The sequence below is a fragment of the Leptopilina boulardi genome, unplaced genomic scaffold, assembly GCF_019393585.1.
Source record: "Leptopilina boulardi isolate dan_hultmark-lab unplaced genomic scaffold, ZJU_Lbou_2.1 LbouV2_405, whole genome shotgun sequence".
Lineage (NCBI taxonomy): Eukaryota > Metazoa > Arthropoda > Insecta > Hymenoptera > Figitidae > Leptopilina > Leptopilina boulardi.
Genome location: NW_026137980.1, coordinates 68628 through 95823, shown reverse-complemented (window position 1 = coordinate 95823; position 27196 = coordinate 68628). Strand labels below are relative to the sequence as shown.

Genomic DNA, 27196 nt, shown 5'->3' with positions numbered 1-27196 from the left:
CAATGAACCTAATTTCACTCTACGCTTCTTCATACTACTTTGTAATTGATCAGTGTCTATTAGCAATCGTGTCAATTGAGACGTTTAATCACTTTTAAATTTACTTAGTCAAAGAAAGTTTTTTTTGAATAATGTTTTCATTTTTTTTAAGGTAAATTTAGTCATTTAATTTTAATTTTTTTATAAGAAATATTTTTTTATTTTTTACAAATGTTTTAAAGTTTTATAAAAAAATTTTTTTATATTTTGTAATAAACTTTCAGTTTCTGAAGAGGATGGCTGTGCCATTGAAACGTAAAGAATAATGTTTTTATCTTTTATTTAATCCTTGACTCGGAATGATCGATATCATCTTCTTATATTATTAAATACTACCGAGTGAGAGAATCAAAATTTTATTAAAATTATACTTTTTTTAAACAGATAGCACGTAAGCTTTCAACAACCTTGCGGCAAACTTGTCGCGCAATATTGCCAACCTTGCACGGCAAACTTGCCGCAAGCTAACTGCAAGCTTTAAATGTCCAACCAGACCCAAGCTTGCATGGTAAGCTTACCGAAAGATTTCTCAGTAATCCCACCGAAAGATTGCAGTGTAAGGTTACTACAAGATTGCACAATAAGAATATCACAAGAATTATCACGGTAAGCTTGTAGCAAGGTTGGTGCAAGGTTGCCAAATAACCTTACTTTGAACCTAAAAAATTTTTTTTTAATGTTTCGTCAAGTTTATACAATTTTATTATATAAATTAAACGAAATATTAAAAAAAAAATTTTGTGGTTTAAAGCAAGGTTAATTAGCATCCTTGCACCAACTTTGCTACAAGCTTACCGTGCAAACTTACTGAGAAATCTTGTGATAATCTTATTGTGCAATCTTGTAGTAACCTTACACTGCAATATTTGGGAAGGATTACTGAGCAATCTTTCGGTAAGCTTACCATGCAAGCTTGAGCCAGGTGGGTCATTTAAAGCTTGCTGCAAGTTTACGTGCTATCTGGGTGTATTAGAATGTATTAAAAATTTGCAATTTGAATTGAGGGTTCACATAGAATAAGGGGACGCGCAGGATTTTCGTTAGCCCCTCGCGCACCCGCAGAATCGCTGTACGCGGAGACTTTCACTTTCATGCCTATCCTCTTATTGCATGTGAACCCTCAATTTCATGTATAGACTTACTCAATAATAATTTTATGTAATGCCAAGCATCTAATTGCAATTTCACAATTTTTAACCTGATTTTTATGATCGTTGTGCTCATCAAAACTGTCACTATTTACAGTTATATTTTGCAAACGAAGCCTAGAAAAGTTTGTTATCTAATTTTTTTAAAAATATATATATGTAAATGTAATATAATTTTCTTATTAAAATAATTTATTTAATATCATACAAACTTCACATTAAACGTCCACATAATAAAATTTGTTCTTACATCAATATTGTAAACATTCCACAAGCATGTTGGATGAAAATAACTAATACTGTATCAAATGCAACATATGCGGTGATTATAGCAAGAGTACCAAAATATGTCATCGCAACAATACAGTAATAATAATTTTGAATATTTAAGAAATGTTTCACTGGATAAAGAAGTTGCATAGTTGTCTCATTTTTTTGTGGAAATGATTTAGTTAAGATGGGATATAATAAAAAAACCATATATGGGATAAGAGTTCCGAAAAAACTCCCTGAAATAGCATTTAAAAATGGTAATTAATTATTATGAATATGTTTAAGATAATTAATCTCATATATATATATATAGAACATTTTTTAATAAAAAAATTCTATATGAGAAAAAAAAATTTTAATTGTGCATATTTACTATATAAGCAATACGTGAAAAATATAATTAGTTATTTCACTTGCAGGCAAAGATTATAGTGATCTTTCGACTTTTATTTGCATATTTCTCCAAAATTGTTCTTTCTTCTGGAAGAAAATAATCCCAAGTCCAATAGATATTTTTAAAAATTTGTTTTATCTACAAAAAAATACAAGAAATATACATATATTCGTATAAAATTTATTACCTGCACTGTTCAAGATATAATACTGTTATATCAACTTTTATCTAATTGAATAACATTTATTAAACGATTTATAAAATTTCATTTATAAAAGTAAAAAACAACTTACTTTAGTGAAGTTAAATAACCACAATATAATATTTGATAAAACTATAATGTCGATAAAAATATTTAGCGATGCTTCTAAAACAACGACAATGTCTCCTTCTTTTGATGCCACTATTACAGTTCCAACCTTAAAAAAATCAATGACATAAAAATTTACCAACTTTAAAATTTAATATATAGATAATTAAAATCATTCAGAACACTGTGCAACAGAATTTAATTTTTTTTTTAATTTCTGGGATCGCATATTGTAATTCTTACAGGTTTTTTGACGTTGAACACGATCCGAGAAATTTGATCTTGAAAATCGAAAAAATGCCGTTTTATATACATATGGAGCGAAATTTCTGAAGTGATCCAATAGCCAAAATGTAAGCATTGCATTTTTTGAAAAAACATAACTATTGTATAAAAGGATGGAAAAAGTTATGACCTATATGATTTCGAAAAGTTTTTTCCTGTGGAATTACGTTAACTTTACAGTGCAAAAAAAAGGTATCTTCTTGGTATCTTAAAACAAGATGTTAAGATGGAAATGGTATCTTCCATTCGCTCCCATCTTAGAATAAGATGTTAATTTTAATATTAAGATGCTTTATTCCTATTATAACATCTTAAAATAAGACACTTTAAATAAATCAAAAGATACTACCAAAACGTCTTAAAACTAACTACCAAAACATCTTATATTAAGACACTTTTTTTTGCAGTGTATTTGTTTGTAAAATATTTTATTTTTTATTAACATTATAATTAATTAATTAATATCACTTCAAAAAATTCGCATCATATTTATTTTTCAATAAACTTTTTATAAAAGATTTTACTTACTTGTAAAAATGTTTGACAAAAAACTAGAAAAACTAATAGTGAAAAACACAATTTTTGTTGCCAATTTATCTTAAGCGGCCATAAACCAGTAGAAATTAATAAAAATCTATTAATCTTAAATTGAGAGAATTTAAAAAAGTTGTCCATTTTTTGATAAACTTTTTGAGAACTAAAATAGTATAAGAAAATATGTTGTATACACTTTGAAAAACTAGTCAAATTATGAAATTTCTTTTTCCTTTTATTTTTGTCAATGCGTCTGTACAATTTTATGTACATACAAATTAAGTATTTGCATATACATTAAAAAACGACAACCAATTTTTATGTCATTAGGAGAAAATCAAGTTTCCCTAGATAGTAGATATTTACAAACGTATTTATCATATCCGAAGTATATGATATATGGTATATGCTGAAATTAATCAACTTCTACGATGTTCAATAATTTCATTTATAATGTAATTAAAAAAATATAGACTTTTATTTTAATCATTTAGTTTAAACGAGGGAGAATTTACTAGTTAAAAACGTGTACACTTGACTACCGGTAATACACTTCATATTACCCTTATTACTAAGTACTACACGTTATTACAGTTTAGAACACATTATTACTGAGATATTACAGACTTTTTTGCGTTATTACAGCACCGTAATAACGTATTATTACACGGTATTACACGTTATTACACAAGTATTACAGGAAGAGTGTACACTTGACTACCTGAGTAAATTCCCCCTTGAGTTTAAATTATTATTATACAAAATTTTTTTGTGATAAGTTCACATGGAATTGCTCATCAGTTGATTCAATTACCCGTTACAGATTGACAATGACTTTTTATTTTTAACTTTAACAAAATTTTTGTGTTTTTATTTTAGGTTGTTTAGGAAATTTTTATACTATTTTTTATGGTTACTAACGGACTGTGAAATATGAAGCAGCTGTTTTTAAAATCAGGCATGTAGAAAAAAAAATTTGATAAATAAAGTTTAATTTTAAATGTAGTGTACAATGACCTAACTATTCGCATATTTAAAAAAAATGTCCATGCCTTTCTGAAAGTGTGAAAAGACATATCAAAGAATTTCCCTCTTGATATTTTACACAATTTTTTAGATCTAATTAACATAATGTATAAAACTTTTTTTGTTTTTGGTGATGCGTTATACCAATTTGAATCATATCTAAACTCATAAATAGATAAACAGGGAATGTTTGATACAGATTCTTGTTACCGACACTTGAGAAAAAAGTTGTTCTGATCCGTGCTAAATGTAAAAAGCTACTATAAAGATTAAGGCCAGGTCCAAGTGAGGCAGCGCCATCTACATTGAAACTAAAATTTTGGAAAATTTTCAACAGGCTGTTCTTGAAAACAAGAAGGTGAAATGCTTTTTCCTTTATGGATAATTGATTATTGGCAAGATATACACCAGCTAAAACTTTTTTTGAGTTAAAATAATAAAAAAAATTTCATGTCAATAAATTAAATATGAGCACTTTTTTCACAAAAACTGTAACAGTACTTTCTCAGAAATTACAATCAAAAATGCAATTTCCATTTGGAAAATTAATAAACGCTAAAAACTACACGACCTAAGATTTACCAATCACGAAAATAACAAAAAAAAAGTATTTTAACATAACATATTTTACTCATTATGACAGCCGTTTGGCAGGTTATATATGTCACCAGACGTTTCGCGATTTTGCCGAAAGGAGGAGATTGGCGCTGTTGCTAACCACCTGAAATACATAATCTACGAAAGGGCTTTCACAATCAGTAAAGTAGTATCAATATGTTAAATATTTAATAAAATTTTTTTTTGTTATTTTCGTGATTGGTAAATCTTAGGTCGTGTATTTTTTAGCGTTTATTAATTTTCCAAATGGAAATTGCATTTTTGATTGTAATTTCTGAGAAAGTACTGTTACAGTTTTTGTGAAAAAAGTGCTCATATTTAATTTATTGACATGAAATTTTTTTTATTATTTTAACTCAAAAAAAGTTTTAGCTGGTGTATATCTTGCCAATAATCAATTATCCATAAAGAAAAAAGCATTTTACCTTCTTGTTTTCAAGAAAAGGCTGTTGAAAATTTTCCAAAATTTTAGTTTCAATGTAGATGGCACTGCCTCACTTGGACCTGGCCTTAAAGGGAGTAGAATATTTAGCGCTGTTTCGTGAAAAAAACAAAGAGTTTGATGAAACTTTATACATTTGTTTTTTACGAAATATTATTAAATATTCTCCTTCCATTAATTTGTATGACTTTTTACATTTAGCACGGATCAGAATCACTTTTTTCTCATGTGTCGCTAACACGTCGGTAACAGAAATCTGTGATTAGAACGCTCCCTGTATATATGATATTATTATTATTATTTAATTGCAGTTGCTAAATTTAACGACTGATAAAAATAGTATATGAAATAAATGAAGTACGATATCAATTTGATAATATGTGAGCATGCTCACATATTATACTATGCATAGAAAGGTGCAAATGTACAATAGAAATTAAATTGAAGTTTTCGAGTAATATTAAAACTAAAAATTCGTGTTTGTTATTTTTGTCATCGTGTCGTGTCAGACATTTTTTTTAAAGAGTGAAATCAGTCGTTATTAAAAATAAAAAGAACGTTTTTCTTGTTTTGTATAGTTTTTTTATATGTAAATTATTTAAATATGTGATTACTAGAAAAATTTTTATTAAGCAGAGAAGTGTTCCTTGATCTTGCGTTTTATGATTTTTGACATATTTTAGAACGAAACTCACGAAAAAAATTTTTTTTTTCAACATTCCAAAGATTTTATTTTAATTAAAAAAGTTAGGCTCATATTGACGATTTTTTGATTTTTACCTCTATATTCCTACTGTTTTGCTTTGTGATGTACACTGTAAAAAATTAGGGAGTTAACAGCACTGAGATTTGGGAGTTAAATTTGTCGAGTTAAAAATAATAATTATTACAATCAAATATTCGGTTGTTAATATTTATGTTTTAATTTATATAGATATTTTTATATAGGTATTTTAGATTTGAAAAAAATATTAATCTTAATCCATATGAGAAATTAATTAATTGTTCGTCATTAAGAAAGGATAGACAATTTAAAAATGTTAATGTTTGGTATTTCAATGTTTGCTGATGAAGTACATCTATCCCAGTATGAAGCGAATAATTATTGAAATAATTCAATTTTTTTATTTTTAAATTTAATTATTTTATGGTTGATAAAACTGTGAAATATGTAGTTGCTGAGCTTAAGATCTAAAAAATAAAAATACTTTTAATAATTATACATTATAAAGACAAAAAAGTTTAAAAATGAATATTTTATTATAAAATAAAATATATTTAATATATAGAGCCAATTTTGACCGTGTGGATAAATTTAATCTTCCGAGAGGTTAAACGCAGTAGATATATTCTGTGTCTGCGCAGAATAATCTTAACAGAATGCCTTTAATTTCTTGGAAGATTAAATTTATCCACACGGTGAAAATAGGCTCATATATTGTCAAAAAATTTTCATACCTTGACGAAAGTGTGATAAGACATGTCAAAGAATTTTCCTCCTGTTAATTTACACACCTTTTCAGATTTAAGTAACATAATGTACAACATTTTTTTTGTCCTAAGTGATATGTTATACCAATTTGAATTATAGCTGAAATTATTGTATATATTTTTTATTAGTTTAATTAGAATTTATATAAAATAATTTTTCAACTATATATACGAATATATTATAAAAATTCAACAAAAAATAATAGTTACTAAATATACCTATAGTGTCTCAAATTATTTTCAACTTTATTACTTACATAGAATTTCTAAATAAAGTGCTGTGATCAATTAATGTTTGACATTGCCAAAATTTATGGAAAAGTTGAAAAATCTCAACTACAGTCAAGATCATGTATCTAACCATAATAGAGGAAGTATGTCGGTATTCAAGAGCCTTAAAAATTTATACCATTAAATTTACTATACATATTTTAAATTATTATAATAAATGTTTAATTTTAAACATTCATTTTTAGTTTATTGTAAAAACTTAAGATATTGTAAATAAAAAATAATTCTTACGCAAAATGTTGTAAAACTGATAAGTAACGTGTTTGAGATAATTGATATTAGTAGTGCTAAAGTAAAAGCCGAATTAACTTGATCTGAAAATCTATTTTAATAAAATTAGACATTTCTTAAAGTACATTGTATAGGGTCAGTTGGGGTAAATTGGGACAAGAGGTGTTGGAGCTTAATTTACGTAGTTCAACGTCAATATTTTAACCTTAGATCACCAACAAGAGGTTCTGAATATTGCCAAACTTTTATCTTGACAATTGGCAGCAAGATAATTCAAGTTATCGCTTAATGCATAAAAACTTGAAAATCAAAATTAAACTGTTTCAGTTTTCCCCTTTTCCATAAGAATTTGAAAACTTGGGGTAAATGGGGACAGTTTGTTATTATTAACAAAATTGACAAAAATCAAAAATTCAAGTGAATTTCTGTTATGGAAATCATAAGGAATAAAAAAAAATTTTTGTATGATTTTTAAGTCTTTTTTTTTAAATGCGAGACAAAATACTGAAAAAAAATTAAATAAAAGACATAAACGAAGCAAATTTAATCAAATTATAAGAAAATTTTTAAGTTTGTCTGCCGTATTACCAATTTTTTTCAAGTTTTTTCATCCCTTAATACAGTAATATACTTAAGGAAGCTTTTTTCTTAGACCTTCCTTAGAAACTATGCTGTCCCCATTTACCCCAAATTTTCTAAATCTTGGGGTAAATGGGGACAGTCAGTTTCATGCGTTTAAAGCTTATCTAAATTTTTTTCTGATGCATAAAATTAATCCTGGGAATGTAAATAACAAAAAAAAAAATAAACCCGCAAATATTACCTTTTAAAGGAAGAAACTTACGTAATTTGTGAAAAATAGCGATTTTGTCCCCATTTACTCCAACTGACCCTAGTAATATATTAAAAATTTACAAATTGAATTTTATGTATAGACTTACTCAATAATAATTTTGTGTAATGCCAAGCATCTAATTGCAATTTCACAATTTTTACACTGATTTTTATGAGCGTTGTGCTGATCAAAACTTTCACTATTTACAGTTATATTTTGCAAACGTTGCCTAGAAAAGTTTGTTATCTAATTTTTTTAAATATATATATGAGGCAAAATTCCTGAAATGTCCGAACAAAAAACTAAAAGTTCTCGAATTTAATCCATACTTTTCAAAAATGTTATTATTGTTGATGAAAGTCTAAAAATCAATTATTATTGAATTTAATAAAATAGTTTTTGAATTACAACGTTTTTAATTTTTGACTTTTGAAAAAAAAAATTTTTTCAATGTACAATATTTATAAGTCGAATGCATAAAAGTTATCATATTTTAAAGCTTTTTTGACGAGCTACATGCTGTTAATGAAATTTTTTTTTTTTTAAATAACATTTGACCTTGAAATTCAAGGTCAAAATGTTAATTTACGTTTATCTCAAAATCGGATTTTTTAAAATTATTTTTAACTATCTCAATGGAAAGCTTGACTAATTTCCTACAAAACATGTAATTTTCAGAGTGGGATCTTTTAAAGTTTTTGAGATATTAATTAATTAATTAATTAATGTTTATAACAAATCAAATATTTTACAAACGAATAAAGTTACCGTAATTCTGAAGTAAATGTAATATAATTTTCTTATTAAAATTTAATTAATATCATACAAACTTCACATTAAACCTCACCATAATAAAATTTGTTCTTACATCAATATTGTAAACTCTCTAAATCTGAATAAGTGAAATTTCACTTAAAATGTGTCAAAAGTCTTCCACGTAGAAAAATAAGTGTATATGCACTTAAAAATAAGTGAAACTTCACTTATTTTTGAGTGAAAACCACTTATTTAAAAGTGCATATACACTTATTTTTCTACGTGGAAGACTTTTGACACATTTTAAGTGAAATTTCACTTATTCAGATTTAGAGAGAACATTCCACAAGCATGTTGGATGAAAATAACTAATACTGTATCAAATGCAACATATGCGGTGATTATAGCAAGAGTACCAAAATATGTCATCGCAACAATACAGTAATAATAATTTTGAATATTTAAGAAATGTTTCACTGGATAAAGAAGTTGCATAGTTGTCTCATTTTTTTGTGGAAATGATTTAATTAAGATGGGATATAATAGAAAAACCATATATGGGATAAGAGTTCCGTAAAAACTCCCTGAAATAGTATTCAAAAATGGTAATTAATTATTATAAATATGTTTAAGATTAATAATCTCATATTTATATATATGTGACGCTCCACAAGAGAAGGGACCTATCTCCGAAATAATATTAGGCTTAGTTTTCATGTACGGTGCACGGAAAACTGAGCCTAATGTTATTTCAGGGATAGGTCCCTTCTCTCGTGGAGCGTCACACATATATATATATATATATATGATATATATAGGTAGAACATTTTAAAAAAAAAAATTCTATATGAGAAAAAAAATAAATTTTCTTAATTGTGCATATTTACTATAAGCAATACGTGAAAAAATAATAATTAGTTATTTCACTTGCAGGCAAAGGTTACAGTGATCTTTCGACTTTTATTTGCATATTTCTCTAAAATTGTTCTTTCTTCTGGAAGAAAATAATTCCAAGTCCAATAGATATTTTTAAAAATTTGTTTTATCTACAAAAAAATACAAGAAATATATATATATATATATATATATATATATATATATTCGTATAAAATTTATTACCTGCACTGATCAAAATTTAGAGATGTAGTAAAATGTATAAATTTAATAAAGAAAGAATATTTTTTTAAATATAAATATATTAAAAATAATTCCTATATAATTTGCCTTCAAAAATTATCAGATATATTACTGTTATATCAACTTTTATCTAATTGAATAACATTTATTAAACGATTTATAAAATTTCATTTATAAAAGTAAAAAACAACTTACTTTAGTGAAGTTAAATAGCCACACTATAATATTTGATAAAACTATAATGTCAATAAAAATATTTAACGATGCTTCTAAAACAACGACAATGTCTCCTTCTTTTGATGCCACTATTACAGTTCCGACCTTAAAAAATCCAATGACATAAAAAAATTATCGATTTCAATTTCAACATAGATAATTAAAGTCATTCAGAATATAATAAAAATTGTCAAGAATAAAAAAAAAATGTTTATAAAAGAGGATAAAAAAAATTATGACCTATATGATTGCGAAAGGTTTTTCCCTGCTCTTTAGAATGGTGCAAAAAATGCGGAATTACGTTAACTTTATTTGTTTGTAAAATATTTTATTTTTTATTAACATTATGATTAATTAATTAATATCACTTCAAAAAATTCGTATCATATTTATTTATCAATAAACTTTTTATAAAAAATTTTACTTACTTGTAAAAATGTTTGACAAAAAACTAGAAAAACTAATAGTGAAAAACACAATTTTTGTTGCCAATTTATCTTAAGCGGCCATAAACCAGTAGAAATTAATAAAAATCTATTAATCTTAAATTGAGAGAATTTAAAAAAGTTGTCCATTTTTTTTTATAAACTTTTTGAAAACTAAAATAGTATAAAAAAATATGTTGTACACCTTGAAAAAATAGTCAAATTATGAAATTTCTTTTTATTTTATTTTTCTCAATGTCTGTACAATTTTATGTATATATACAAAATAAGTATTTTCATATAAATTAAAAAAATGACGACCAATTTTTATGTCATTAGGAGAGAATCAAGTTTCCCTAGATAGTGCATATTTCCAAACGTATTCGTCATATCACAAGTATATGACATATGGTATATGCTGAAATAAATCAACGTCTACGGTGTTCAATATTTTCATTTATAATGTAATAAAAAAATTATACACATTTATTTTAATCATTTGTTCAATAGAAAAATTAGTCTATAATTATCCACACAGCATTGAGACTTTACTAAATATTTATTAAAGGTCTAAGTACAAACTACCGGATATTTAGTTGTAATATTTAGTAAAGGTTGAATAAATATTAAAATGTCCGCCATGTTTAAAATGTTTAGATAAATTTACGTAAATTTACGCTTTTATTCAATTCCTTGATGAAGCGAAAAAAAGTAGAAAAATCTATTCTTCTAAATTGACTCGGCCAAAAATAATATAAATTATTTTTTGTTTGTCATAAGAGTGACATATAAAGTAGTCATAACATTTAGATGGAATTCGTCAGATATACCATAAATTATTATTTTATAGCCGATATCATTGTCCAAAAGTAATAACACCGTTTTATGTTGGAGAAATTTAATTTTTAATTTTTAAATTTAATTATTTTATCGTTGATAAAACTGTAAAATATGAAACTGCTGAGCTTAATATCTAAAAATTAAAAATACTTTTAATATTATACATTATAAAGGCAAAAAAGATTAAAAATTCAAAAATGTAAATTAAAATATGTAGAGCCCGTTTTCACCGTGTGGATAAATTTAATCTTCCGTGAGGATAAATTTAATCTTCCGTGAGGTTAAAGGCAGTAAAGATATATTTTGCTTTTGCGCAGAATGTTTGTATACAGTTTCTGCGCAGACGCAGAACATATCTACTGCCTTTAACTTCTCGAAAGATTAAATTTATCCACACGGTGAAAATAGGCTCATATATTTTCAAAAAATTTTCATACCTTGACGAAAGTGTGATAAGACATGTCAAAGAATTTTCCTCCTGTTAATTTACAAACATTTTCAGATTTAAGTAACATAAAGTACAAAATTTTTTTTGTCTTAAGTGATGCTTTATACCAATTTGAATCATAGCTGAAATTGTATATTTTTTTATTAGTTTTATTAGTCTATATAAAATAATTTTTAAACTATACGAATATATATTATAAAAATTAAACAACAAATGATACACTGAAAAAAAAGTTTTTTGATACAGTTTAATTATTTCAAATAAAAATTTTTTGGTTCATGTAAATATTTATTAGATAGTAGTCAAAAGTAACCGAATTATTTGAATCAAATAAATTTTTTTTCAGTGTAGTTACTATATATGTTTCAAATTATTTTCAACTTTATTACTTACATAGAATTTCTAAATAAAGTGCTGTGATCAATTAATGTTTGACATTGCCAAAATTTATGGAAAAGTTGACAAATTTCAACTAAAGTCAAGATCATGTATCTAACCATAATAGAGGAAGTATGTCGATATTCACGAGCCTAAAATGTAATTATCATCAAATTTGCTGCATATTTTAAATTATTAATAAGTGTTTAATTTTAAACATTTATTTTGTAGTTTACTCTAAAAGAACCTAAGATATTGTAAATAAAAAATAATTCTTACGCAAAATGCTGTAAAACTTATAAGTACCGTGGTTGAGATAATTGATATTAGTAGTGCTAAAGAAAAAGCCGAATTAACTTGATCTGAAAATCTGATAAAATTTATATTAATAAAATTATAGACTTCTGTCTAAGTATCTACATTCTATAGGTTTAAAGACACCACACGGAGAGAAATAGATGGTACGGGGTACTATCTAGATAGTACCAGATACCATATTTGATCTTACATATACGGACAGCAATCTAGATTCTATCAGTTACTATCCAGATTGTACGAAGTAACATCTTGATTGCAGTGGGTAACATAACCATACTTTTTGTAACATCTTTGACAGTACCGAGTAGCATAATGATAGTACCGGATAATATCTACTTTTTACCATCTTAAGATCATAAGTTCTTACCATCTATTTCTCTCCGTGCAGGAATATATTATACACAGAAAGAAAAAAAAGACTACGGTCAAAACTGAAAGACCGCAATTTCATTTTTCAATCAGGTAATGTTGACCATTACATTTTCACATTTTTTCTATAAAAATAAAGAGATTAAAATTTTGATCAAAATTTGTTTTGTTAAGGTAGAAATAATTATTTCTACCTGATGTGGATCAAAATTTTCATAATTTCAATTTCTATATTCTTGCAAAAAGGAAAAATTTACACTCTAAATCTGAATCAGTGAAAATTTCACTGAATTCAAATCAGTGGCTCAGTTTTCTTTAATTCACCAATGGAATTTCACTGAGAATCAGTAAGAAACCACTAATTCTGAGCCACTGATTTGTATTCAGTGAAATTTTCATTGATTCAGATTTAGAGTGTAACATAAGCTAGGTATTTGAAAAATAAAGTTACGCACGGAGAGAAATAGATGGTACGGGGTACTATCTAGATAGTACATATACATATACGGACAGCAATCTAGATTCTATTAGTTACTATCCAGATTGTACAAAGTAACATCTTGATTGTAGTGGGTAACATAACCATACTTTTTGTAACATCTTTGATAGTACCGAGTAGCATAACGATAGTACCGGATAACATCTACTTTTTACCATCTTAAGATCATAAATTCTTACCATCTATTTCTCTCCGTGCGGTTTTTCAGTTTTGCACGGCAGAACTTAAGACCCAAGTAATTTTTGGCTGGCAAACACAAGCTGTATTAAAAGTCTGGTTAAAATTAGGAGGGTAAGGTAGGAAATGCTTGAATTTTTTAATTTTCAATTAATTAATTTTTAGATGGGCAGCGTCAACAATTTTTGATAGAGAATATAATTGGGGATGTAAATCTTTTCTACCTTCCAATATTTTAAAATATCTTCATCTTTTGAAATATTGAGAGCTTTTGAAAAATCATTTAAAATATCGTTAATTGTTGAAGAAGTTGCTTCAAACATCTTTTGATGCTCAACATCTTTTTCTTCAATCATGAATTGAAGAAGATCAGTCGAATCTTCTTCGTCTTCGATCGTCTAAAAATAATTTTTTTTTCTTTGAAACAAAAAAAGCTTCTTAGTTTCAAAGATATAGGGTCAAACAAACATTTATTTGAATTAAATAACAAATTTCTTTGAAACGAAGATAATTTTTTTTTAATTAAAGATAATTTGTTTGAAATATATAAATTTTCTTTGAATCAAAGAAATCTTTTTTCTCGGTGTACCGTCTGAGTTTTAACTATGCAAAAACTAGTTGGGACCCAAATTGTGTTGATTTTAATGCTACTGGTCATTCAGGCAGTTACTACTTGGGTCTCCGGTTACCGTAGCCTTTTTTTTCTCTACGTGAAAGTTTACTAGTATATATTTAGTTATATTCTTCATATAGACTTACTCAATAATAATTTTATGTACTGCCAAGCATTTAATTGCAATTTCACAACTTTTATCCTGATTTTTATAAGCGTTGTGCTGATCAAAACTGTCACTATTTCCAGTTATATTTTGCAAACGTTGCCTAGAAAAATTTGTTATCTAATTTTTTTAAAAATATATATGTAAATGTAATATAATTTTCTTAGTAAAATTTTATAAAATCATGCAAACTTCACATTAAACATTAAATAATATTTGTTCTTACATCAATATTGTAAACATTCCACAAGCATGTTGAATGAAAATTACTATTACTGTATCAAATACAACAAATGCACTGATTATAGCAAGGGTACCAAAATATGTCATCGCAACAATACAGTAATAATAATTTTGAATATTCAAGAAATGTTTCACTGGATAAAGAAGTTGCATAGTTTTCTCATTTTTTTGTGGAAATGATTTAGTTAAGATGGGATATAACAAAAAAACCATATATGGGATAAGAATTCCGTACAAACTCCCTAAAATAGTATTCAAAAATAGTAGGTAATTAATTATTATGAATATATTTATGTTTATAATTAATAATCTCATATATTAAAATTATTTTTGCTTAATGTGCATATTTACTATAAACAGTACGTGAAAAATAATAATTAGTTATTTCACTTGCAGGCAAAGGTTACAGTGATCTTTCGACTTTTATTTGCATATTTCTCTAAAATTGTTCTTTCTTCTGGAAGAAAATAATGCCAAGTCCAATAGATATTTTTAAAAATTTGTTTTATCTACAAAAAAATATAAGAAATATACATAGAATATTTTTTATATATGAGGGCTTCCATTTAAACCAACATATCGTTGAGTTTGACCTCTTTGATTTGGCTCAAATTTTTTTTACCGTTTTGTAACCTTGAAAAAAGAGCACGAAACTTAAGTACTCAACGTTTATGATAAACGATTTTTAAAGAAATAATTTTTTAAAATGAAAAATTCTATAATTCTTTCCCAGATAGCACGGAAACTTGCAGCAAGCTTGCGGCAAGTTCACCGTGCAAGCTTGCCAAGCTTGCCGCGCAGGTTTGCTGCAAGCTTGTCTGAGCTAGCGAAATGTCCCACCCAGGGCAAGCTTGCCGTGAAAGCTTGCTGTAAGCTTTCCAGGAAAGGTTGCTGCAATCTTGCCATGAAAGATTGCTACAAGATTGCTGCAAGCATACTAAGAATGATTGCGGCAAGCTTGCCGTGAAAGTCTGCTGTAAGCTTGCTACGTAAGGTTGCAGGAGAATTTCAACAAGCTTCTGGAAAGGTTGCAGCAAGCTTGCTGCAATTTTTAAAAAATACATTTTAAATTAAAAAAAAATTTATTTGTTTTTTTTAAATATGAAAATCCTTGTGACGTTTATTATTATTAATTATGTCCTGTTTATTTTCATTTGGAAACTTAACGAGAAAATTTTCGAAACAAATTTGAGGGGCAAGCTTGGCAAGCTTGCACGGTGAACTTGCCGCAAGCTTGCTGCAAGTTTCCGTGCTATCTGGGTTGCATAAAAAATATTCCTTGTAGTTTTCATTAATCAACAAATTATAAAAAAAATATTTTTTAGGCAAACAATTATAGAATTTTCTATTTTAAAAAATTATTTCTTTAAAAATTGTTTATCATAAACGTTGCGTACTTCAGCTTCGTAAAAGCTACACATTCAATTAATTTGATCTCGAAAAAATTCTTAGGTCTACTGGACCCATGGTGCCAGTTAAGGGTTAAATTACAAAATATATATAAAAAATTTTAATTTTATAATTTTTTGCATGAAATTTTTGAAAACTTTAGTTAAAAACACACATTTTGAAAGAAAAACTTTTAAAATTGATGCATTTTTAAGGAAGTTATGAACATTTAAATATGAAACATTAAAATTTTATAAAAATTCACATCTCGAAAACGGCTTGATAAAAAAATTTGAAAAAAACCATGAAGTGCTTTTTTGAAGGGTACAAAACGGTAAAAAAATTTTGAGCATAATCAAAAAGATTAATGTCAACGATATGTTGAACATGATTCAAATTAAAAGAATATATTACTGTTATATCAACTCTTATCTGATTGAATAACATTTATTAAACGATTTATAAAATTTCATTATAATAGTAAAAAACAACAACTCACTGTAGTAAATTTAATTAGCCACAATATAATAAATGATATAATCATACTGTCGATAAAAATATTTAGCGATGCTTCTAAAAGAACGACAATGTCTCCTTCTTTTGATGCCACTATTACAGTTCCTACCTTAAAAAAAATTTAATCTCGTAAAAAATTACCTACTTTATTTTAAATATAGAAAATTGTGATTATTCAGAATATAATTAAAATTGTCAAGAATAAAAAGAAAAATGTTTATAGACTCATATATACATATTTTTCGATAAACTTTCTAAAAAGAATTTTACTTACCTGTAAAAACGTTTGACAAAAAACTAGAAAAATTAAGAGCGAAAAACACAATTTTTGTTGCCAATTTATTTTAAGCGGCCATAAACCAGTAGAAATTAATAAAAATCTATTAATTTTAAATTGAGAGAATTTAAAAAAATTATCCATTTACAAAATTTTTTGAGAATTAAATTAGTACAAGAAAATATGTTGAACACCTTCAAAAACTAGTCAAATTATGAAATTTATTTTTGTTTTGTTTTTGTTAATGTTTGTAAAAGTTTTTGTAAATACAAAGTAAGTATTTACATAAATATATTTAACAAAAAAAAAACCAATATTTATGTCATTAGGAGAGAATCGAGTTTCCCTAGAATGTGGATATTCCCAAACGTATATATACGTCACATCAAGAAGTCTGACATACGGTATATGTTCAAATAAAATCAACTTTTACAATGTTCAATATTTCCATGTATATAATGTAATTAAAAAAATTCACAGACTTTTATTTTAATCAATTGGTTTAATAGAAAAATTTGTCTACAATTATATTAATTCTCCATAGCATAATTATTATCCAACAATTTTTTTGTGATAAGTTCATCTGGAATTACTCATCAGTTGATTAAATTTCGCGTCACAGTTTGACAATTATTTTTGTTTTTAGCATTTAACAAAATATTTGTATTTTTATCATAGGTTGTTTCGAAAATTTTTATACTTTTTTTATAGTTACTAAAACTGTGAAATATGAAGCAGCTGTTTTTAAAATCTTGAAAGTAAAATTAAAATTTACATTATATATTTTTAATTATATATATATATATATATATATATATATATATATCAATTTTAAATGTAGTTTAAAATGACCAAACTATCCGCATATTTAAAAAAATTTCCATACCTTCCCGAAAGTATGAAAAGACATTTCAAAGAATTTTCCTGCTGTTATTGTACACAATTTTTTCGATCTAATTAACATAATGTACAAAACTTTTTTTGTTTTAGGTGATACTTTATACCAATTCGAATCATATCTAAAATCATAAGTAGATATACAGGGAGTGTTCGATGCACAGATTCCTGTTACCGACATGTTACCGACACTTGAGAAAATAGTGGTTCTGATCCGTGCTAAATATAGAAAGTTAAAAGGGAGTAGAATATTTAGCGTTGTTTTGTGATAAAAGCAAACAGTTTGATGATAGTTTATACGTTTTTTGATATTTTCTTTCTCAGTTTTTTACAAAAAAAATTCGCGATTAATGAAGCATTGTTTGTTTTTTTCACGAAATAGCGCTAAATATCTCCTCCCATATTAATCTTTATGGCTTTTTACATTTAGCACGGATCAGAACCACTTTTTTCTCAAGTGTCGGTACATGTCGGTAACAGAAATCTGTGATATACCTATACGTATATTTATATTTATTAATACTTACATAGAATTTCTAAATAAAATACTGTGATCAATTAATGTTTGACATTGCCAAAATTTATTGAAAAGATGAAATATCTCAACTACAGTTAAGATTATGTACCTCGTCATAATAGTGGGATTATGTCTATATTCACGAGCCTAAAATATACAATAGAACTTCATGCATAGTTTGTAATAAAATTATAACTTTAATCTATATAGGGTAAAGGCACTAATAACCATTTATCCATTTAGAATTGACAATTTTTTCCTTTTTTAAAGAAAATGATGAATTACATAATATTTTTTTGAATTCCATTTCTGTCCAATTCTTTTGTATTCTCTGTTGGGTCAAGTTTGAATTCCAATATGTTCCATTTTAATATTTTGTTCACTTTTAAATTCTTTTTAATTTCTAAAATACTAAAATAAGTTTCATTTTAAGTATCTTTAAAATTATCTATAAAATATATAGCTGCACTGACAAGTTGTTCGAATTCAGCACAAAAAAATCGAAGGTTTAAATCTTCAAACCAATACATTTTTTTAGCATAAAATTTTTAAATGGCATTGAAAAGAATTGAATTGAGATTATTTTTAATTACTCCAAATGAAAACAAAATAATTTGACAGAAATGGAATTCTCGCTTCTTACTGAGTGTAAAATATAATATATTATTTTTAGATCCACAAAAAAACTATTTAAAGACAATGTTTTAGGTTCTTAATTGGAACGGTCTCTGTAATTGGTTCCTTCACCCTATTTAGGTATCTGTAAAACAAAATTTTGATGTTGAATAATAATAATAATAATTAGTCTTACGCAAAATGATGTGAAGCTTAAAAGAATTGAGTTTAAGATAGTTGATATTAGTAGTCCTAAAGAAAAGGTAGAATTAACTAAATCTGTAAATCTAAATATAATAAAATCATGTTAATATTTAATTCAAAAGTAATGTAAAAAGTTTATATTAATTTAATTTTTTTTTCACTAGAAAAAACTTACTCAATAATTATTTCATGTACTGCCAAGCATTCAATAAGAATTTTACAATTTTTATCTTGATTTTTATTATTGTTGTGCTTGAGAAAAATGGCATTATCTCCATTTATATTTTTTAAACGTTCACTGTAAAATAATTTGGTATTTATTCTTTTTCAATATATGTCAATGATATAATGTTTTTTTTTTTGAAAAATTGAAACATGCAAACTTCATAAATATTATTAGGTATGAATTTAAACAAAATTTTTCTGTAACTCAAATTTTTAAGCATATTTTGTTTCATAAAATTGCAAATGTATGAAATTGTATATTACATATTCTTACATCAATATTGCAAACATTCCACAAGCATGTTGAATGAAAATGACAAATATTGTATCAAAAGCAACGAATCCACTGATCATAGCAAAAGTACCAAAAAATGTGATTGCAACAACCCAGTAATAATAATTTTGAATATTCAAAAATTGTTTTACTGGATAAAGAAATTGCATAGTTGTCTCCGTTGTGTGTGAAAATGAATTTGTTAGAATTAAATATAATTCAAAAATCATGAATGGGAAAAGAGGTCCGTATATACTCCCTAAAATATAATTTAAAATTATCTAATTATTTTTAAGTATAGGTATACATTGCGTTGATATGACTTGAAACTCGGAGGTTTCTGAATTACTGCTCTCTAAATTTGAATTAGTATAGTTTTCTACTAATGAAAGAGTGCGAATTCGTTTATCAATTGAATTAGTAACAGTTTTGACTCTTTTTTAGTAGAAAACTACTAATTGCTAGTAGAAAACTACTCATTTATGGAGTAAGTCGTTTTTTTTACTATTCCAAATTAGTAAGCCGATTTACACCATGAATTAGTAGTTTTCTACTAGCAATTAGTAGTTTCCTACTAAAAAACAGTCAAAACTGTTACTAATCCAATTGGTAAACGAATCCGCACTCTTTCATTAGTTGAAAAACTACTAATTCAGATTTAGAGAGTGATTATTAAATTTATCATAAGCAACCCCAAATACCTCCAGGCACAAGTTTTGGGCAAATTTGATGAATTTGAAAATTTAATGTCAGATTCGTAATCATCAAACCCTAAAACTTCCGAGTAATGACTTACAAGCTATACTGAGAAAATATATTCCATTTCAACATAAATTTTGTTTGATTCAAACTTAATATATATTCTTAATATGCAGTTAAATATAATAAATTTAAATGAAAAATAATGCATGTACTTTGCATACAAGGATTTTTGTTGTTGTAATAATTCAAAGAATGAAAATTTTTTAAGTTAAAAATATGAAAAATTCAGATTTTTCAATTTTTTTGACTTTTTAATCGTTAATAATTCCGTCATATTTTATTTTTAAAGGTAAACAAAAATAGGACAAAAGATGCGTCTTAAAAAGGTTTACAAATTAAAAAAAAAATATCTATAGGTGTTTTTTTAAAGTTATGGGCAAAAAACATAGGGTAACTGCACCAGTGGTGGATCAGTTAAGCCCTTTAACTTTCTTATTTTGACTTTGAAGTTCTGTATAGGTTGCTTTTAGACAAAATCGAGGTTATTCTTTATAGTATTATGGACCAGATAGTTCCAATAGACATTTCCTTTAAGGTTGGACTTGATTTTGACACCTACGTTTACTTTAATGCTCCATCAAAGATAATTTGTCAATGATCCTATTCTGGATCACTGTTTGCACCAGTCATGGTTATAGATTGCTCCAGTGGTGGATCACTTAAAAAATCATACTAAAAAACATTGCATTTCAAAATTACGGACAGATTTTCAAATTCACTTTCCTATCCATACTTATCCCCTCCTCTTTCATTTCTATAGGTATAATGTGACTAAATGTGCTAATAAATAAATAGAAACTCTTAAAGCTTCAGTTTCAATGATAAATAACATTTATTAATTCTGGGTATTTTAATTCAACAATAATTTAACAATTTGAAATCAGATGTTAACAATTGATAAACATTTGAATTAGTGTTAACTAAAATTTAACTCATAAAATTTTCAATAAAACAAAACTAAAAGTTAAATTAACGTTAAAAATTAAAAAAAAAAATTAAATTCACAAATTTTTTAATTAAACAAAACTAAAATTTGAATTTATGTTAAAAATTTTAGAAGAAAATTTAATTCATAAAATTTTGAATTAAACAAAATTTAATTTTATGTTAATAATTTTCGAAGAAAATTCAGTTCACAAAGTTTTTAATTAAACGAAACTAAAATTTTTACTTAAAAAAATTTAACATTTGAATTATTAATGTCGAGTTTTAAACAAAATAAAACTTAAATAAGTTTTTGAATTTAAATTTAAGAAACATATTTTGAAGACAAAAGAAGAAAGTAGTTGAAGAACAAATAAAAACTCAAAAACTTCATGTCAAGTGGAGCGTCCACAATGCGTCAACAGGCGAAAAGTAGGATTGATCCACCACTAGATTTTGTTACTTTTTTGGTTCCAGTCGTGGATCACCCCAAAACAATGGACACGCGCTACTTACAGACGTAAATATTGTTCTCAGGGCTCTATGGGGATGAAACGAAGTGCCTCCTATTGTGAAAAGAATTAAAAATTGTCCTAAAATGGCTCCAAAGCTTTCTATTCCAAAATATACTCTTAACTTACATGCTAAGGAAAACTCTTGTTTTCTGTCACCACTTTAGTAATTGTCCTGCTTTCTTCGCGATGAATTTAAAAAATTTTTTAAATTGTAATATTGATCTGTATAACTTTCTTAACAATTACCGACACTTGCGGTTCATTTACTTACAAACGTGTAAACACAAATGACCATTTTTCTCTCAGTTGATCCACCTCTGGTGCAGTTACCCTATTTTTGAAAATTTTAAAATGTAAAAATATAAACTTGATTAATCAGGTTCAAATACTACTATGTAATATCCCCCGCAATAAGATTTACAATTTGAAAAAAATTCAGGTCAGAAACTTTTCTGGTACATGAGATATTGAGGCAAATGTAAAATTAGTACACACACATTACATACGGATATTTTTTTTAAATAAATTAAAATACACTATTTACTTTCCTGGTCTTTCCTACATTACACAAGACCACAAAGGGAAATTGAGGTGGACATGTTTTAAGCGTAGGAGACCTTTATGTTTTTAGGGTCGCTGATTACGATGCCGGTGTCCGTATGACCCCATCACGTCATCCTCAAGGTCAACACAAGGTCAAATACCTTAATTTGAAATATTTAATTTTTTTGACCCCGGATTAAGAAAGGGCGGAAAATTTTACGTCCAGATACGTTTTGACCTTTTTTTCAATTAACATTTCAAGGTCACCTAGAGGTCAAATTCTTCTTTTACTCTCTGGCCCGGAATTTTAGTCTGGCATTGGTCCTAGAACAGTTGCTTCTTATGTTTTTGGGGTCGCTAATTAAATATTTTAAATTATGGTGTTTGATTTTGAGTTGACCTTGATGCTGACCTGATGACGTCACACGGACACCGCACCGGCATCGTAATCTGCGACCCCAAAAACATAAGAAGCAACTGTTCTAGGACCAATTCCAGGATAAAATTCCCGCTTAGAAATTAATAGAAGAATTTGACCTCTAGATGACCTTGAAATGACCTTGAAATGTTAGTTTAAAAGAAGGTCAAAACATATCTGGATGTAACATTTTCCGCTCTTTCTGAAAGTGGGGTAAAAAAAAATTAAATATTTCAAATTAAGGTATTTGACCTTGTGTTGACTTTGAGGTTGACGTGAGAACGTCATACGGACACCGGCATCGTAATCAACATTCGCTCAATATGATTTATAAACGCTAATTAAAAGAATTAATTATTTCACTTGCAAGCATAGGTTACAGTAATTTTTCGACTTTTATCAGCATATTCCTCCAATATTAATCTTTCTTCAGGAAGAAAGTAATGCCAACTAGAGTACATATTTTTAAAAATTTTTTTTATCTGAAAAAAATATAAGAATTTAAAATTATAAAACCGTTAAAAATTTTTAAATAACTTTACTCTAGACTAAATTTAATATAAATATTACTATAATTTTTAATATTTTTAAAATTTAGTTAAACCTTAAAAATATTGGTTGAATTAACAAAATTTTGATTTTGGACAGTGAAAAAAATTCTGTTTTTGGCTAAATAAAAACATCAAAATTTTATATGATCCAAATGTTTTGTTGTTAAAATAATTTTTTTTTTAAATTTTGTTATGCATTTTTTCCTAATAATGATTTATCAAATGAGTTTTAAAATTACATTTAAGAGTTAAAAAAAAACTCACACTAGTGAAGTAAATTAACCATAAAATGATATTTGCTAAAATTATCAAGTCGAGTAAAGTATATGGGACAGTTTCTAGAGTAACGTCAATGTCTCCCTCCATAGATGCCTTTATTATAGTTCCTAGCTTAAAAAATACAATAAAGGACAAATTTGCAAATAAATAGAACTCATTTTAATGAAGTTAAAATGCAACAAAATGTTGCATTTATAAGGAGAGGTTTATGCACTGAGAGAAACGATTGGTTGTGATTACCATTTCGTTAGTAAGAGTATTTTTGCTAATTTATATTACTTACTGTTACCATTTAGTTTGTCAGCCTAACTATTTCGTTAGTAAGGTTACTAATTAACTCTTTGACTGTCGATGGCGCATATATGTCCAAAAAAATTCGTGCCACCTTTGTGATTTTGGACATATATGTCTACATTAGAAAAAAAATACTAAACATATAATTAGAATTGAGTGTCAATGTGTATACTAAGGTTTTCGGGGTCGCTGAAGCGGAATTTCTGGTCAAAATTAAAAAATTCAAAATGGCGGACCCAATATGGCGTCCAAAAAAAAATTTTTAAATTGACTTGATTTTCATAAAAATGGTTCCTTTGGGGTTTTTGGGGTCGCTAAATCCAAATCTGAGGTCAGATTTAAAAAATTCAAAATGGCACATCCCAATATGGCGGAAAAATTGAAAATTTATTCGATTCGTTCAAAATTCGGAACGAATCGAATCAATTTTAAATTTTTCGCCATATTGGGTCCGCCATTTTGAATTTTTAAAATCTGACCTCAAATTCGGATTCAGCGACCCCAATAACCTATAATATGATATAAAATTTTTTTGGAAACTTTTTTTTTGGACCGTTTTAGGCCCACAAACGATTTTTCTACTCGACTGCGAAGGGGTTAAATAGTTATTCCAACAAACTAGTTAGTTAAACCAACTAATAAAATATAGTTATGCCAACCAATAGTAACTACAACTAATATATGTTAGCAGCAGTATAGTTTACTAAATAAAAATGGTCACCTCAAAATAGGGTTACCCCAATCAATTTTTTCTCTCAGTGTGTAATAAATATATATATACATAACATTTTTAAGGTATCTAGAAAAAGAAACGAAAAAATGATTCAAAATTAACGTACCTGTAAAAACGTCTGACAAAAAACGAAAAAGATGAAGAGTAAAAAACACATTTTTTGTAACACTTTCATTCTAAATGGCCAAAGACCGAGAGAAATCAATAAAAATCTATTAATTTGAAATTGAGGAATGTTAAAAAAGTTTTCCATTTTTCACAAATCTCTTGAGAATTAACATTAAAAGGAAAAAAAGTACTTGGAAAAAAATTTCTATAGGGAAAACTTAAATTAGGAATCATAAAAGTAGATACACTGTATACATAGAGGAACTATTATAATTATGAATTTTTTATTTGATTTTATTGTTATGTCTATACAATTTTATGTGTATACGCAGTATGTATATTTGCATTTACATTAGAAATTTTTTTTAGTCTATTAGAGTATTTCACTTCTACATTAGAGTATAATAAAATGAAGTGAATAAAACTAGAATAAAATTCTAATATAATTATAATCAAATATTTGATTGTTAATGTTTATATGTTTTCATTTATTTATATAGATATTTATATATATAGGTATATTAGATTTGGAAAAAAATATTAATCTAAATGAGAAATCAATTAATTATTCGTCAACAAGAAGGGAAAAAAATTTATGAATGTCAATGATTGGTATTTCAATGAATGCTGACGAATCCAGCATATCTATTAGAAGAGATCGTCGTTGACGATCTTCAATCCATTATCGCACGAAATTTTATTATTTCATGTTCACTACTCAAGCTATATTTTTCTAAACAAAATAAATAACACTATTTACCAAGGATACGTTTTTCAAAAAATTTGAGTGTATTTCTTTTGATTCTGGGTCTAAAAATTAAATTATATTTCGAATTAAATCGTTGCGGTCTTATTTAAAAGTTACTTCTATATGATATATGTGATATAAAAATTTAATTTTTTATTGATTGGTGATTCTGATAGAAAAAAGTTTTCTCCATCAATTTTTCGTTTTTATTTTTCCAAATTTGACGTCAGATTTAAAAAATTCAAAATGGCGGACCCAAGATGGCGGAAAAAATTTAAAGTTGATTCGATTCGTTCAAAATTCGATACTAGGGGGTTGTTGGGGTCGCTGAATCCAAATTTGAGGTTAGATTTAACAAATTCAAAATTTTATATTCATAGACTACTAAAACCCCCGAGTACCGAATTTTGAACGAATCAAATTAATTTAAAAATTTTCCGCCATAGTGGTTTGCCATTTAAAATTTTTTAAATTTGACCTCAAATTTGGATTCAGCGACCCCAAAAATTCCCGAGTACCAAATTTTGAACGAATCGAATCAATTTTAAATTTTTCCGCCATATTCGGTCCGCCATTTTGAACTTTTTAAATCTGACCTCAAATTTGGATTTGGCTACCCCAAAAACCCTAAAGCGATCATTTTTATGTAAATTTTGTCAATTTTTAAATTTTTTGGACGCTATTATTTTGGGTCCGTTATTTTGAATTTTTTAATTCTGACCTCAAATTCGGATTCAGCGACCCTAAAAACCCATTTCTAATATATCCAAAATGACAAAGGTGGCATGACTTTTTTTGGACATTTATGGGACAACGACTGTTAAGGGGTTAATGATTAAACTAGTGATAAAATTAAAATAATAGGTATTATTACAATAGATATTAAAATAACCTAATTTTGCGATTTTTTTCTATTAATTTCGAGAAAGTGGAATTATTAAATAAAATAAAAATTCACGTAATTTAGAGTATTTGTGATGAACTTTCAGGTTTTCTTAGCGCTTTCTTTATTTTTTATTTTAAATATAAAATAAATATTAATTTGAAAGTATGCAATTTCTGAATTTTTACGAACTTTGCAATCACAGAAAAAACCTGAGCTCAAAATGAGTCCAAAAAACGTTCACAAAAAGATATCCTCAGAACGTCTTATGAGCAAGTGTGCTCACTGGGTAACTTTGCAAAAAAAAGTTGTTTCATTTTATTAGATCATTTTTAAGAAATGAAAACAATCAACAAAGTGATTACAAAATCTGAAATTTTCATATTTTTACCTATAAATTGTAAATTTTTTATTTGTTAATAGTATTGATATAAAATAAATAAAATTTGTATGACACCAAGTGGGTAAATTTTTATTAAGTTTTTAAAATTTCAAAATTTGTTATAAGCAACGTAAAGGCTGCTTAAATTTTTCCCATGGTTAAAAAGTCAATTCATCGATTTCATCTACTAAGAAATTTGAGACAAAATCGATGTTAGAAACATGTCTTCTTGATTTTGCCTTGTGGTCACTTTATCAAATGGAAATTAACTAACAACAAGCTAATATTTTTGTATTAACTAATAAATTTTGATATATTTTAATTGAAGATTTTCTATTCTTGTTGTCTGATAGAAATATATGACTTTACCAATTTATTTTGTAACGGTAAAATTGTACATAAACTAACCAACTAGTAAATGGTAAAATCCACTAACTCATTTTTATAAAGAGAAGAATAAGAACCATACAAATATCCAAAACCCCACCAAGATTATATATCTTCTGAAATTATATATTTTCTTTGTTGTTTGGAGACAACTACAGAAACATCAGATTTTATTTGTCATAAGAGTATAGTAAGATCAGTGAAAGTCACAGCAAGACTGGTATTAGCTTCAGCTTTATCTATAAAGAATCTA

At 26.5% G+C, this 27196-nt stretch overlaps 2 protein-coding genes across 2 annotated transcripts; both read right to left on the bottom strand.

Annotated features, from left to right (window-relative positions):
* Positions 1 to 1886: 1886 nt before the first annotated feature.
* Positions 1887 to 9227, bottom strand: LOC127289300 (uncharacterized). Its single transcript, XM_051317150.1, has 4 exons — positions 8993 to 9227; positions 6528 to 6660; positions 2148 to 2273; positions 1887 to 1940 (listed from the first exon to the last, which is right to left on the bottom strand). Exons 1-4 carry the CDS (start codon positions 9166 to 9168, stop codon positions 1887 to 1889), a joined length of 489 nt encoding a protein of 162 aa, XP_051173107.1. The 5' UTR covers positions 9169 to 9227.
* Positions 9228 to 17207: 7980 nt separating this feature from the next.
* On the bottom strand, positions 17208 to 27143 carry LOC127289315 (odorant receptor 9a-like). The gene is made up of 7 exons (XM_051317171.1): positions 26965 to 27143; positions 19417 to 19675; positions 19093 to 19215; positions 18910 to 19000; positions 18109 to 18245; positions 17571 to 17703; positions 17208 to 17435 (listed from the first exon to the last, which is right to left on the bottom strand). Exons 2-7 carry the CDS (start codon positions 19644 to 19646, stop codon positions 17379 to 17381), a joined length of 771 nt encoding a protein of 256 aa, XP_051173128.1. The 5' UTR covers positions 19647 to 19675; positions 26965 to 27143; the 3' UTR covers positions 17208 to 17378.
* Positions 27144 to 27196: the final 53 nt, after the last annotated feature.